We start from the raw sequence: 16,397 nt of genomic DNA, 5'->3' as shown, positions 1-16,397 counted from the left end.
TTGCTAATGTTTCCTCATTGCATACCACCTATTCCAATAAAGAAGACAACTTGTAAATGAACTATGTAAATAGTGTGGACAACTTGGTATATTTTTAAATGAAATCTTGTACATAGTAAACAGGAAAGATGGAAAGCTTATTGTTTTGCTCTATTTAATTGTATGTATGAGCACTAGCATTGTTTGGCAAAAGCAAGAATACCATAATTCATGAATAACCAATAAAAAGGAAAAAAAAATACCATGTCTCTTTTAGTCTTTAGTCAACAACATATTCTCTGTTTAACCTTAACTTTTGCCTATAACAATCCAAAATTTCAAATTTTATTTTTCAATTCTCTCATATCACATGGATGTCCAAGGATGAATTTCCTATATGTTTCAGCTATTAATTTTTCACAACCTAAGAGTAAACTAAACACATGAAAGAAAGGAATAAATTTTGGAGTATAAATATGTATACTTCATTGCAACACTGAAAATTTTGAGGAGACCAAGAAATGTGGTTTCAATTACTACAAATTTGAAACTTAAATGGCAATTTACTGTTGAGGTTGGATATTTTTAGAACTAGGGGGACAAAAATTTAATATTTTTTTTATAGAAAAAAATTATGTCAGAGGAGAACTCGATATCGACTTTGTGTAAATCAAATTAAAGGACTTTATTGTTTTGAGAAAAGACTGCAGATTTTCCCTTAGCTTTTAACTCTACCTTTGTGTAGTTATCATAGCATTGTAATCGTATTTGTGTAACATCAACCAAAATAAAATGTAGTAAGTCAGGAACAAGCTAGAAGGCAAGCGTTGATACAATGATAAGGTTGCTGTCTTTCCAACTTGGGCAACTAGAGTTCATGGTTTCTTTGAGGCCAACAACTCTACTCTCACCAAGAGCCTCGCTGTGCTTCTCATATTTGGCCTTTCTGTCTCACCCATCCCCCATGAGTGGCCATGTGCTTCTGGACTTCATCGTCCTCCTCGGTATTCGCCCTCCAGGAATAATGGTTTTCTCAACATCCATAATCTCATGCAGCAGAAAACACTCCGGCAATAGTGGGATTTCACAGACTGAGGAAAATGGATCTCTGGGACACGAGATTGTGTACAGTATAAAAGATGAGTTTTTGGAGCAAAAATTACGGGTGGAAAAGGTGATGAAATCAGAAGTGATCAAGTCTCGGGTATCAATGGTTTTCACTAAGTTGTTCGGTTGATGGTAGAGAGAAGAGGTTGGAAGAGAATAGATACCACCACATTAGTGTGACTCTGATGAGTACACATGGTGTATCTGGTGGTACAAGGGAGGGGATGATTGAGAAATTGAAGAGAGCTATATCTGGTGGAATTGGAGGTGGAGGATATGTCATATCTCCATGCAGGCCATGCTGGAACTAGGGGGAACAGTGGTGGGAGAGACCTATTTCAAGAATAAGAATTATCTCGGAAGAGTTTGGTGAAGAGACCCAGGCTTATCTTGGAGCTGCTGCAAGAGAAGTTAGACAGTGGATCACATACACTTTCTATCGATGCTAAGACTCTGAGGTACAGTGTGGTTAAAGATGCATTAGTCATGATAATGTTATTGTTTTTCTTTCTGTTGCTTCCAATTGCACCTATTCTGTTAAATTCTCAGATCAGTTGCATTAAGATGTGTCGCTATCTCTAAGGGAATATCTCTCTTTTTTTTTTTAAAGATTTTACAGAATTGCTGATTCAGATAGTGAAAGGCCTCTACCCAGTGCTAGATAATTGATGCACTGTTATTTTACCTTGACAACAAAATATCGGAGATGAAAATGATGATTTCTGTCTGCAATAGGAGGTATGAAATTTATTGGATTTTTCTTGCTTTCTTTTTCTTTAGTTGGGATCTGATTTTGAATAATGCTATACCAGGGAAACCATTTAGATTCTGCTTGCCAGTGCCAAATTTCTAGTGAGCTTCTATGAAGAAGCATTTTGCATTCCTATGACTCAGGCAATTGTTTCATGAACTTTACTATCATACTGGAGGATATACACCATAAGAGTGTCATTTCATGAACATCCTTCTGTTGTTTATGCCTCAGGCTTATGTCAAGTCTGTGATTCTACTGTTTAAGACTCAAAGAATGGTTGAGATCATGTTTTAAGTTCATTTGATTCCGATTTATATCTCGGTCATCGGAATTAATCACATGGCCAATATCAGGGGGCTTCCCTTGTTGCAATTTCCTTCTGAATTTTCTAAAGCAATCTTCTGCTCCCATATTGGAAGATCAAAAGTGAGAAGTTGCATGGTTTTAGTTGCACACATGATGTTTAATATTTCAATGGATTGTTCATCTTTGATTCAAAAGCCTTACATTTCTTGTATTTGCTGGATCTGATGCTTCTTGTCGTATGTTCAATGGTCAAATCCACTGCATTAAATTTCTTGAATCAACCAACAAGAACGAGGCTTTATTTCCAACATTTGGTGTTATCCAGTTGCCTTTGTTTTCAACTTATATAAGCCTGCTACATCTTATGCTCAATTGGTGCTATCTCTAACTTGGCATCATTACAGTCATTTGTTGCTTTGTTTCTCATAGGAAAACAGCCATTAATTTCCTTTATTCAGTTAATCCAACTCCTTAGAAGGCTGTTTCTTGGTTGCCACCAACATGATCTGCAAAATATGTCTGTCAATGTTGGCAGAAATAAATCAATTAGTCATGCATTGATTACAATTTATGTGGTTCGAGGTAGGTACGTACGTGATATATCACTAACATTCTGTAGCCTCGTTAATTTCCCTCATGTGACTTCTTTATTACTTTCAATTAAAGTTCTCTTGGGTGCAATCTTTCTAACATGTAAAGCTTTCCCTGTTGGATAAGAAGTTTGTTCATGGAAAAATCTCATTAACCAATCATGTTCTTTTGTTTGTTTGTTCAAGCGTTCTCAGTTGTCATTGAGATGATTCTGACAATGTTATCTCTTTCATTAATTTTATATTTGTATTCATTGAAGTCCCACTATTGTAACAAGCTCACTATTTGGGCACTGAGCGAGGGTCTTAAGATGTTTATGTAAAGGATAAGGGATGAAAACGAGATTGGAACTTAAAGATTTTATGATAAATTATTAATTTTTTTATCAGTCTAGATAATCGACACCTTTTTAAGACGGGATGGTGATTTGAGGTTGGTGATGTGAGTTGAATAAGGATTTAAGAAAATTTCACGAAAAGGATATTTAATTGTTTTTTAATTAACTTAAATAATGTTTTATATAAGTCAATGGTGGAAAAAACATTATATGATTAACGTGGATGATTTTGATCCTAAGTATTTGTTGCATCAAAGGGTCTTTTTGATGGCCTTCGATGAGAATTCATAGGTATTACATATAGTATCATATCAGTGTTTCGAAGTTGGTTCGGTACGATACCGACATATCGAGCGGTATACCATTAAGATATGGATAGTCTAATATGAAATTTGCTTGTCGCTCATTAAGCCTATAAGTTGGGTAGTGTACTGTTTAATTCTTTTTGTTCTTTTTTTTTGTTGTAAGTTGTAACCCTAATAAACATTCTAAATACCTTACTGGCTGCCGGGGCACGAAACTTTGTGTCTATTGACCATGCAATACTGACTGATGTCATGGAAATTTTGACAAGGTGCTAAAATATCCATTCTGATGTTCTAATGAAAGTTGCAGCCAAAAAGATGAATGAATCTTTGTTTTCTAAAAAATCAATGTAGTTTTACGATGTAGTTCTAATGTACTTATTATTGTAATTCGACAAAGGGGTCATTAATTTCTCATGTAAACCAAAACACCAATGATAACCTATTTAGATAAAAAGATCGACAGAAGACGTATGCATGAGCATTCGGCAAAAGAACACCACAGTTTCTAAAGACATAAATCCTGGAGTAAAGATCAACAACACAATTGCCAACGTTCGTGTGTTTCCAGTCGAAGAAAATTAGCAATTCATGATGCAAAATATTAAAATCACAATGTTGTGACGGCAAATGACCCTCGTTTTCTTGCTCATTGACAACCTTTCTGATCAGAATTCTCAAATATAAACATGCCCTGGCAGGAAACATCCATTGATGCTTGTTTGGTTGAGCAAATTAGTTCTGGTTCCCAAATGAATAGTTTATAATTCAAGAAAATAAAATGCTTAACCACCAAATAAAAATGCAGCAGCTTTGTCTTCATTGCCATTAAACAGTCTAAGGGCCTGTGTTGCTGATGCTCTGTCAAATCCAAGCTCCACAAGCTTATTGACTTTCGCCTCAAAATCAGCATCCTGTATAGAATGAACACGAGTGCCAACATAAGCATCACATACGGCAACATCAAGAACCGAGTAAAAAACTGTTGGTGATAGTCATACACATTTCTACAAAGAATGGCACAATACCATGTAAAAAAGGGTTATTAATTCGATAAAGGGTTTTCCTGTATGAGATAAATAGCTAGGACTAGGTTGTTGTCAATGTATCTAATGATGATCAAACACACCAAGCAAGAAAGATCATTTGAAGAAATTTTTGGCCTGAAATCATAGAAGGTGAAATTGATAGATAGGTGTTATTAATATATCTCTATAGTTGCCCAGCTTACTGGTTTTCAGCATTGTGCAAAATTTCCAAGAAAGCAAATGGCAAACATAGGTAGCTTGTGAAAAGTTTGTCCGAATACATGACAATAGAGAACACAAAGCAAGAGACGACCAGTTGATGAAATTTGGTCTGAAATCAAATGGTTTAAGTGAATATATCATCTTTGAGCTTACAGCAAATTGCAGCAAAAACAATTAATGGCTAGATCATTCTTTGATACTGCTTGATCATGCAATAAAAGACAGAGTTGATTAATATAAATAAATTATTCACAGAAGGCAACAGGAGAATTTAGTATGAAAGAATAGAAGCATGTGAAACCTAGCATTAGAAAACAGCCATTGTTAGTTGCATAACCATATCTAGTAACCTTTCTGTTGAAGATGCCACAAACATTTTACATACACAAGAGTTTTAAAAAGTATTTATAGTACTAGGCATTCACCTGTGTACGATCATTTGTAGGGGTTCCTGCAAAGAAAGAATTAAAGAGAAGTTAAAAAAGGCATCACAAAGTGATCATTAATGATCACACACAAAGAGATGTCGTAACATGAGATTGAGAATCAAAATACTTATAAGGACACCACATAAATACATAACAAGCAAGGAAGCTATAGAGAAGATGTTGCGAATCTAACCAGAAGACTGGTTTTTTGCAGAGATATCCAGAGTCTTCTCTTGTGCACCTGATGATTCCTAAGGCATTACAGAATGCAAATTAATGATATACGATAAAATCTTAGATAATTACTCCAAATGAAAACAATGAACTAGCACTATAATCTGTCAAGAAGCTGTTTGGATGTAGCATAGTGGTGGTAGCAGATTTACAAGATATGTGAACCTATGGAGAACTTAATGAAGTAGAACCACAGAACAAGAATGAAAAGCATAGTGAGTACACCTGGAGTAGAACTAGAAATTGCAGATCTAATCCAAGTATAGAATATGCAACAATTTGATGTTAAACTAGCAAGTAGTAGTACGAAAATTAGTTGACTAACTTCTATATATGCTGCTACTGCAAGCTTCATTATGTTCACAATGGCCATCCATTTTATCTTGTCTTGTGTTATTTGGATCCTAAAATACAACTTAAAGTGCCTTTATTCTTGGCCACCCAAATATTTTAAGACTGATAATTTTCCTAGTATAACTATGTCTTGTGTTTTCTAATGCAATATTTATCCATCTTATCAACTTCAGTCATGACTAACTAATTTCCACAACCTGAGCTTAAAATAATATTCTTACTGCATTCACAGATATCGTAGCGCAGAAAAATAAAGAATAATCTCATTGCCCCACAATCGGAGCTTAAAATAACGTTCTTTTTGCATTCACAGATATCTTTGCTGAAAAATAAAGCATAATCTCATGGCACTGCAGAAACACCTGTCAAATTTGCTGATCCATTCCTAATAATTTTTATATCTTTCCAGAGATCCACAACACAAAATTTGAGGCAATACAACAGCATGGCATGCTAACATTAGTGGAAGTGCATGGTGCATGCAATCAAGTAAAGATTGCAGCCAATTATTTTCAAAATTATCATTCTGAAAGGAACTTTCATTGCAGGTATTTACAAAAAGTAAGGCCACAGCTGCAGTGTTGGAAGGCAAAAGTGGAAAAGTAACCCAGTAAGAAATCCTGGCAGTTACTGCTGGAGCTAACAAAGAAGTTATAACTACACTGTGCAGGAGAAAAAAAAACACAAGGACATACTTCTGGCACTGGGCTTTGTTAATAGATGTCCTTGTGCATTTTGGTCACACATGGTGGCAGACAGAAAATTTGCTTTTGTTGTTTCTATGCAAGATGATTAATTAAAGAATTTGATTTGGTTAGTCAATTGTCACATGCACTAAAAATTGACAAATTAAATTTGCAAATCATAATGCTCCACAAAGAAAGCATGTCATCTGTCATTACAAATTAACTTTATAATTATAAGTTTACATTTTCATCATAAGCTGCAGAAGATGAAAACACAGATGTGAGATACACTGGATATGAAAACAAGTGAAAGAGTGCACAGCAGAGAGGTGCAGGAATTGAAATAATGGGAAAGCTTATCCATGTGAAAGTGTTGCTTACTGGAGCAGATCCTGGGCCAAGAGAAGCTTGCTTTGAGAATCTTTCTTCATCACGGATATGTGAGGGGATGTCTTTCTCTGCAAAAAATGTCATTTTAGTTGAATCATTCAAAACCATTCCAACTTAGTAGTAAAAGAAAGTTACATAGCAAATAAGTAGTGGTATTACAATACACTTTTGACAAACAAAACCACAAACATGGTAAGCAACCAGCAAAAAGAACTAAATTTAACACATCCAATACAAAAGAAAAGGACCAGGATGATGAATCATATGCTTCTTGAACATTCAAATATACCTTGCAAAAATGGCACTGAAACCTCTCCACCACCCACTCTTAGAACATTTTCCTTCAAATCAATTATGCACTGCAAATGTCAAACATAAAGAGTACTTGAAAGGTCAGGATATATTAGGTAATATAAGAATTCCAATTCTGCTAGCATGTTACCTGATGTTTACGCAGCATATCAAGCCCAAAAAGGAACTCCATATTGGGTGCATCCAACACAGTGAAGGAGCAGTGATAAAATACATGGCCAATCTATGATCAAGAAAGACTACTAATTATTGATTGGAAAATAGGACAAGCAGAAGAATCGTCAGGTCTAAGTTAAAGAATGTGTCAACAGTGTAGATAAATAGAAGTTACAAATATTTATATAATAATTTGTGCCAAAAATTAATTAATTTGAAGTAACAAAAAGGCTGCCGAGGGGATAAGTTACACAACCATCTCCTCTTGCAAATTACTTTACCATTTACCAGATGGCAGTATTTAAGTGGTGGGGCAATAAAAAAGTTTGGTGAATGTTATACAAAGATGAAAGTATTAAAGAAAAACCCTGGTTCATGTTATTTAAAATCAAATTAGTAAACTGATGCAATACAATTGGCTTCAATAGAAACCAAAAAACTTCAATGCTAGATGAAATGGTGGAAAAGACCAGCTCATAAGCAAAAAAATTAAAAATGTGCAAACAAACCTTAATTGGTGCTACATGTATTCGACCTATTATCTCTGATTGCCCAACCCCAACAGCAATGCCCTTGTAACGCTGATCAAGTAGTCTCAATAGCCTGATATAGAAACAGAACAAAGTGCTTCAGAGAAACAGGATATAACAGTTTAGCCTTCGTTAAGTTGCATAAGAGAATAGGCATATCTTCAGTTGATATGCAACAAAGCTTACATATCTATCAAACAACAAGCTGCCTGTAAATATACAAGTAGTCAAGGTTTGCAATACCGTATAGTATGGCTTGGTATGCATGACTAATACAAGGTATTCCAGGTGGTATTCCCAGTAACAGATCTACGTTTGCAGTACAGGACCTGTACCACCCAGCACGCCTGGTATAAGGTTGATACCATCTAGTACAGGACGATACAGGCTCCTTATTGGGAAATTTCTTTTTTTTTTCCCTGTTTTGTAGCCTTTTTATGGTTTTTTTCAAAACTTGGTACATACCAGCATGCTGACATGGTACACCATTATGGACTGATAGGTATACGAAATTGCAAACTTTGCAAGTAACTATACACATGTGATCATACATGTTCTCTGTGTATAGTGATTTTATCTCGATGATGTCCATCTCCATGTCAATCTATCAAAAGATAAAAAGGGGAAGCCTGGTGTATGAGGCTCCTTCCACCATGGGAACTGATGAGGGTCAGATGCATACAACATAACCCCAATTTATAATAAAACAATAGCCACTGATGTGAAAAAATCACTGAACATACCCACAACGCTCAGCACAGCTTTTCGAGATTATTGTAGATTGTGCTCCACTATCAACGAAAGCCTGGAAAGAGAAGTGAAAAAGTATTTAAAATAAAATCTTAACTAACTATCCTAATAAATCAGGGGAAACTAAGAGTAGACCAACTACAACTAAGAACAAGAGGGAAATTAATCCAATGCCTTTCAGCAGAAGGATGGTAACTAAATTGAAGGTTTCTCCATAAATATATACATGATTGTAGGCTCTATTTCATAAGGAACATGCAAGTTATCTTAGAATAGTTGCAACACTATTTTGATGAAAGTTTATGTTTCAGCAAATCTGAAAAAGCATATTTGTCCCCAGTTGTTTATCAAAGAGTTATAGTATTTGATGTATCTGTAAGGAGCAGGATACAATTTGAAGAACCAATGATTTACATCTAACTGTTCACACAAAATATATAGATAGAAAAAAACATGATTCACATGGCTGAATTTTGAATGGTAGAATATCTTTAAAAATGCAAACTTCCCCATTTCAAGATCATGCTAGTAGTTTCTGAAATCAATCTTCACCAATCAGAACTTAATTAGGCTCAGTACATGACATGCCTGGGTAGGCTTATCTGACAATAATTTGTATTGGCATATGATCTGTGTCTTAGAATGGATAAGGTTTACCAAACCAAAACTTGCTTTCATGTCTTCTTCCACATTCTTGTGGGCTCCCTTAACAAACTTGGAGTCTTTGTTTCCCATCTACACAAACTTTAAGATTGCAGCACCAAATGGCCATGCCAGATTCATGGCTAAGCCAGTCTCTTGTGCTGAATTGCCTACAGTAGGAGGTTATATAACTGATACTATGTTACTGAAAGGTAGCCATGAAACAAATTGTTTTAATTTATTATAATACCACATTTGAAAGTAGGCTATAATTTGAGATAGCATATCAGTACCCACATCCAAGATATTTGGCAAGAAGAAAGTTTTATGTTCGCACTAAACAGTCTAAGCTCATTACTTTTGGAGAGTAGTTGTCCATAGCTTGCCAAGAATTGGTGTTAGGGTGTACAGAGTCTTCGGCCGTCAAGTAATTAGCAAAAATAATGAACAGAAGAATAAAAAAGGATGACTGGAGAACAATATCAAAGTAACTATCTGAAGTCTAAACTCTAAACAATTAACACCATATCATACATCTTTAACATATAAGTATAAGAAGATACACGATAACTTCAGATATAATTGGATGGTACTTAGGCAAGTCCCTGGATTGATGTATCATTGATTGAATTCAGTATTAACTTGCCCTAAATTTGATGTGCAAAGAAATTTTGAGGCAATTATACAAACTTCTTTTGATAATTCTCCAAGTATTCTAATATTGAAGTCATGTTGAGAAACTTATTATAGTGAGCAACAGAGTTTTCTGAAATGTAAGTGAGTAATTTATCCCACATTATTATCCAAAAATTTCAATTAATAAAGTTAAAATGCATAATTGAGAATGAAAAGATAATGTACTTGTAGGTAAACAAAATTTCATCGTCAGCATAGAAAGGAGCAGTACGATAATAAAGAAAATAATGTCATGGCTCTAAGACAAAAAGGATGCTAGAATTTGACATACCTTCAAAGGTACTCCATTGACTTCCATATCTACATACAACATAACCTACAAATGGGACGGTATAAGATGAAAGACAAACAAAGATTAATTCTAAATAAAACAGAAATGTAACAAGCATACAACATACCACTCGTGCAAAAGCTTCAGGGTTGTGTTCTAAAGCAGCCTCCCAATTTTCATCAATTCCTTTCTGAAATTTGATTGTTGATTAGCAACTAAGCATAGAAAAGATAAAATAAGCACCAAACATTTTACCATGCAGAGGCTAATAAACAAAAATACTCCAATTTCAACATGGTTATGATGTTAAAGTCCATGACCCATTTGAAAAATTCTGTATGAAGCTCTTCCATCTGAAGCATGCACAAATATCCTTTAGTGGTTTCAACTTTCAAACTCAAATCCTAACTAGACCTGGACTAAAGCAACAAGCTACTAGATCCATACATCTATTATCTGACTATGAATCCATGATATTTGAAACTGTGGTAGTCTAACTCAAAGCTAATATGAAACTCAGCATGCACAGATAAATGTTGCAAACATGGAAGAATTAAAACATAGAAGGGTCAATATATGATGCTAGAAAAGTTCAATCATTGCTAAGATTGTGAATACTTCTCTCTTGAAGAGGCTCACTGGCTACTGGCATCTATTGAGTCTATCAAATGCTCACATAAAATGTAGAGAACGTATCCATAAATGTATGCTACATGCACTGAATGAGCAAATAACAGCATGATTAGTCATATCGCTATGAGAATTTTATATGAGCACCTTATAAAATGGTGCAAAGTTATTGGATTATAAGAAAGATTACCTGCAATGTGATATCTATTGATATCATGGCATGCAAAATGCAGTTATTTCTTCAAAAGCAATTTATTAAGAAAAACATAACTATATGCTATAGAATTTGTAATCTTTACAGAGAAATGTTAACAACATAGGGATTTAGGAGTAAATAAAATTTCTTTTCTTGGAAAAAGTTATGGATTCAGGACTTAAATATTAGTATCATATGGCGTGATTCATGACTTTGCAATAAAAGTTGATCTTTGAGCAATGAACTGCATTTTAAATAAAATAACAAGAAAAGTGTTCTTACCATTAAGTCTAAGAACTAAATCATTTTCATCAAACAAATGATCAAGTGTCTTCTAGTTTAGGTTAAAAGCAATTGCACAAGCCTCTTGCCCAAAATGACAGAGAAAACAGTAGAATTTAGAATTAAAGCAAAGTATCTAATATTTTATAAAATAATAACAAAAAGCAGATAGCATGTTTCTAGAGTATCATCTAACAGGCTTTTATACAAAGCTTTCTATTTCCAATTAGATGACCAAGATAACTATAGCCTGATCAGTAAGATGAAAAGGCATTATGAGACAAAGAACCTGTCTGATAGATGCCTCGATCTTTTTCTGAGCTTCAACATCAAAAGGATCAGCATACATCAGAGCCTGGACATATAATATCATTACCATGTCAATCATCAGGATGTTAGAAAAGCATGAAGATAAGTTAAAAAGATACAGATCATGCTTCTATCAAACAAAATGTACTATCACCTAAATATGCCAAAAACATGTTTACCAAACTACACATAAAAACGCAAAATGTCATGATCTTATTGTGATAGAACTTGTAAATTGTAATATGTTAATTGGATTAGTCTATTTAATATGTCCAATGTGAATGAGAGAAGAATTGCATAAAACAAGCCCAGTGGTGTTCACAATTGTGAATGGTATAGCCACAACAAAAACCTAGACCCCAGACCCTGCCAACTACTGTTGGCTCTTCCTATGATATTGGCTTTGATTTTCACTAAAGCACCAGTTGAGACCTACAAAGGTGATGTTCGTGGATGTCAGAGATAGCCTTGCCCTTGCCAAAGCTTAAATCAGCATTGGAGGTAGGAGCAGTTTTGCCCCATAAGAACTCAATTCCATTCTCTTTTCTTGATATGGCATGCATGCCTCAGCAATATATATACTAGCAGCTGACCAGGGGCATCCAACAATAACAATAGGAGGTCATCAAAGGGATTGCAAAGAAACATACGATGAAAGAAAAGACGTGGACGATGATGTGGCCACAACCAGTCAATTGGTCTCAAGCCCACCAAATTTCTTATTGTGTAGCTAGAGCAACAGGTGAGAATTAACTGCAATGCAAACCATATATGGCATGAATGTAGATTAGTGCTATTCTGTAGTTGGCTGGCAGTAGTACAGCATCACTATCCTCTATGATATGATATGTATTGCTTACCTGTCATCAAATCATGACTGCCATTGACTAGATTTATTAAACTAAAGTGGCTCCAACTGTTTGTGCATAAAGGTACTATAATTTTTCATCATAGCATATTAAATTGGAAGCTTTAAAGGTGAAATTCACAAATAGGATAGATAGTGTTTGCTAAAATGATTCGTTTTTCCATTATATTTGTCACTAGTTAGGTCACATTAGGTGGTGACATAACAGTGATGATTGAAAATATTATCAAATTAAAGTAATACTAACATATTGCATCTTTTGCCTCAATCAGAGGGAAAATTGCTAGAACCAAAGCTAACAAAGTCAAGCGCAGGCAACATCAGAAGCGCTGAAACCAACTACTTACAAGCTCTTCCTCTTGCTTTCGCTGTAATTCGTTTCTCAGCCGATGGCGCTCTCGCAAGATACTCTGAAGTTCATTGAGGTCATCTCCAAGTATAGCTTGTGCCATTGGTGGATCATTCTGCAAGCTTTTTAGTTAATATCGACAGATGAAGTGAAAAAAGGAGTAGAATAGACAATGTTCCAAAATAAAAAAAACATAGACCCAAAGTAGTAGTGCACAAATAAAAAAGGACAAACCATCAACTCCAGTGCATTTACCATTTACCTAAATTGTTCAGAATCTTTGGCATCCACGTAGGTCTGAATGGGTTCAGGTAGCATCCCTCTAAATCCACTTTAATACATATTCATATCCATTGTTGCTAATCAAAATTTTTCACATATGAATATGAATATAAGGTTAAATCCTGCTGCATCCAGATGTTTGAAGGCATATGATAAACAGAAATATTAACTAAAAGAGAAAAGGGTAACTTGGAACTTGGGAGGTCTATCATTATGGTCTATTTTTCTAACCTTTCTTTTCATACTCATATTTGCTTTTAAGCTCTCCTATTTAAAAAATGGATGTGTTGGAACTAGTTCTCAACCATTTATTGCTTATTTACCTTTGTTATAAAGTCTATTTAAAGTACAACTTTACATTTTCTAAGAACATGCAAGGATTAGACTGAGATCTGATACACAATTTTATTTCAAATATGGGTTTCTAATATTACAATAACAACAACAAAGCCATAAGTCTCAACTATTTGGATTTCTAATACTAAACAAAAATTATTGTACCTACTCAAGACAAATATAGGTATTAATTTCAATATTGTTCGCAATTATATCACTTAACCAAAAGATATGGATATGGATATGCAAACATCTTATCATTATTTGATTTCTTTTTACAACCATACATCCACCAAAACAATAGGACTGGCATGCTCACTTGAATGTGACATAAACTGAACTCCATAGCAACAAAAAATTTGAGGTCATGCACAAGTAAACCCAGGCTGGTTGAGTGAAGATGTAAATAGGGATTGTAATTCTGAGCATACCTACAAACAGGCATCTGCCAGTATGATGGTCAATCAGTATGGCAAGTGAGCAATTTTGCCTGATCCAATCGACTTAACAGGCAGTAAAGTAACTAACTGGTACCAGGACGTACATAGCAGTATGTTGTAGTAGGTCCTTTTTATATATTTATAATTAATTGACAGTTATTGAAAACTTTTTTCCTTCTTCCCTCTCTCTCCTCCATTGTCTCCTTTTGCCCCACCTTTTCCTTCTACTCTTCTCCTCCTCGTCCTCGGTCAGCACCTCCTCCTCCTCCTGCCCTTCTCCTTAGGCACCTCCACCCCTCCGCATCACTACACTTCCTTGTCCTGCCATCACCTCCTCGTTGGCATCACCGCTGACCCACCTCCTGTTCCCCCCACTAGTACCTGTCATTATCACCTCTACCTCCACCTCCTCCCATCCTCTCGCCCTCACTCTTTAACTTTAGACCATAGGAATCATAGCATCCAAACTCCATGAGTCATAACCTCATTGTGTGGTTCCTCGTGTAGATTTCCAATGTACCATAGTCAGTTACTAAACCCCTTGATTGAACTCTCTTTTAAATTGTTCTAAGTTGTTCTCTTATATCTAAGGAACAAGACAAATGTAATGAAAGTGGGATTGCATTTAAATCAACTGCAAAAAAACTGATACTCTATAAGTAATAGAGCTTAATTGCTTGTGCATGAAGCAAGTTTCTAATATTTATCATAAAAAAATACTTCAGCAGACCATCATCTGTGATATACCTGAAGAAGTTGTGTTATCAACTGAGAGTCACGCCTAACATGATGCCGAAAGGATGCAGGATTCACAGCCGACCCATCGGTATTTAAAGTTAGTTCAGCAGATGATGCCCTGAAAAGAAGGAACTGAACATCTCAGGTAGAATTACTTGGATCAATTGCAATAGCTAAAGCCTAGATTAAGTAGAACAATTCTGCAGGATGAATTATGTACACAAGAAGAATGCTAGAATACTAAAATGAGATCCATTAATATAATCTCATGGAGCAAGGACCACCTCAGTCAAGAAACGTGATGATTATGATTATGCATATCCAATGTTGGATGTGTTGGTTATCCATTTGTTGAATTTGAGTAAAGAGTAGAATAGGGTGAAAGAAAAAAATAGCTTTGGAAAAACATCAGTTCTGGAAAATTTAAGGAACAAATATCACAGAAGATAATGGACAAGTTTTCCAGACTTAACATCCCATGGCCTGATCTGACACCACATTGACAATGCTTCGTCCGAGGGGAGGAAGCACATTGAGAAAGACTCATGTAGCCTTTTCATTGCAAAGTACATCTTTTTAAGAACGAATTAATGAAAATTTTTAGAATATTTTGTATGTCCCACCTTATCTATATTCTCTTGTAACTTCACAACCACAAGTTTGTAAAAATTGTGATTCTTCCAATAATCATGTGGTTCAATCTACACTTACCGAAGGACTGCCATTAAGTGCAATAAATAAGACTAGGAGCCATTGTAGAGCCAGAGCAAGTCTCCTTAACTTCTAATAGATTGTGGAAACTTTCTAAGTAAAAATCAATTATTGCACACCAGGAATCCGTGGCACCAACCCACAAGTATCTCAGTGACATGATGTCACTACCGATGATTGCTAAGCTACAACAGGACATAATGTATTTCTCTTATAGCTTGGCACCATACTGCAAACTGCATCCGATGATGAAAAGAAACTACTCCAAATAAGATATAAGTTAAACCTTTTCCTATTTAATCACCTTGACTAAGAATTTATGAAAGTATGAGCGAATTCAGCAGATAGTGTTAGGCGATTGATTAACTACCGTGCAGCTTGAGGAACCATCATCACCATATCACCATCACCGACACCGATGGCGCTCAACCGGTCTGAATTCCTCATCTCCTTCCCATTGAAATGCAGCTGCTGCTGATGAAGAGAGACATTCGTCTGCCATAATCCACAACCACCATCCAATCGGAATAACCAAAAGCATACAAATAATCCCCAACAATTCCACTAACGAAACGCTTTCAAAGCACACATACCTCCACCTCAAGCAGCGCTTTGACATTCTCAACCTACACGACAGCAACTCAAAATCAATCACGAAAGTTTACAGCAAAGATTGAATCTTTACCGTCATCTCCGACAGAGAATTGCAATAAAATAGGGCTTCATAAGAAACGGATCTTACGGATTCATCGGGATCGACGTCAAGCGTAATGAACCGGTCGTCGGGGGTCATCACGGTGATCTTCATCTTCTGATTACCGAGCGATCGCTTGGACTTCCAACTAGAGAGGGAGGATTTTAGGGTTTCTGAAGAGAGATCTTTGGGATGAGAAAGGAGGTATCTAGAAGAAGATGCGGCAACAAGGAATAGCCGAACAGGGGCAGAGATTAAGAGATCTAACCCTCTTATTCGTCGTAATAAGGGATTCCAGTAGATCTCCGGCTTCTACTTGTCTTGCGGAGCAAGAAAAGAACGTGTTCGACGAAATAACCATTAGCAAATAAGACATGACGCACCTGCTGCAGCGTCGGGTGTTATCGGGTTGGATCCGCCTAACGTCCGCATCCGAATTGAAATTATAGAAGAAATTGGATTTTTAACACACGTATGACGGATG

General features: G+C 35.6%; 1 protein-coding gene across 1 annotated transcript; it reads right to left on the bottom strand.

Annotated features, from left to right (window-relative positions):
• Positions 1-3,941: 3,941 nt before the first annotated feature.
• Positions 3,942-16,268, bottom strand: LOC103998677 (protein DNA-DAMAGE INDUCIBLE 1). The gene is made up of 17 exons (XM_009420216.3): positions 16,182-16,268; positions 15,962-16,086; positions 15,813-15,845; positions 15,590-15,714; positions 14,518-14,626; positions 12,711-12,827; positions 11,476-11,541; positions 10,206-10,268; positions 10,079-10,123; positions 8,463-8,524; positions 7,699-7,792; positions 7,164-7,256; positions 7,011-7,080; positions 6,713-6,789; positions 5,251-5,308; positions 5,055-5,080; positions 3,942-4,293 (listed from the first exon to the last, which is right to left on the bottom strand). Exons 2-17 carry the CDS (start codon positions 16,025-16,027, stop codon positions 4,165-4,167), a joined length of 1,233 nt encoding a protein of 410 aa, XP_009418491.2. The 5' UTR covers positions 16,028-16,086; positions 16,182-16,268; the 3' UTR covers positions 3,942-4,164.
• Positions 16,269-16,397: the final 129 nt, after the last annotated feature.

Source organism: Musa acuminata, chromosome BXJ3-9 (genome assembly GCF_036884655.1).
Source record: "Musa acuminata AAA Group cultivar baxijiao chromosome BXJ3-9, Cavendish_Baxijiao_AAA, whole genome shotgun sequence".
Taxonomy (NCBI): Eukaryota; Viridiplantae; Streptophyta; class Magnoliopsida; order Zingiberales; family Musaceae; genus Musa; species Musa acuminata.
Note: the sequence above shows the minus strand (reverse complement) of the source record. Positions and strands in the feature narration are given on the sequence as shown.

Coding starts and splice junctions, on each gene's coding strand:
- LOC103998677 (XM_009420216.3), bottom strand. CDS start 16,027: ATGAAGATCACCGTGATGACCCCCGACGACCGGTTCATTACGCTTGAC. Junction 8,525..10,078: donor TCAATGGAGTACCTTTGAAG/GTATGTCAAATT, acceptor TTCTCTTTCCAG/GCTTTCGTTGATAGTGGAGC. Junction 4,294..5,054: donor CTACAAATGATCGTACACAG/GTGAATGCCTAG, acceptor CATTCTATACAG/GATGCTGATTTTGAGGCGAA.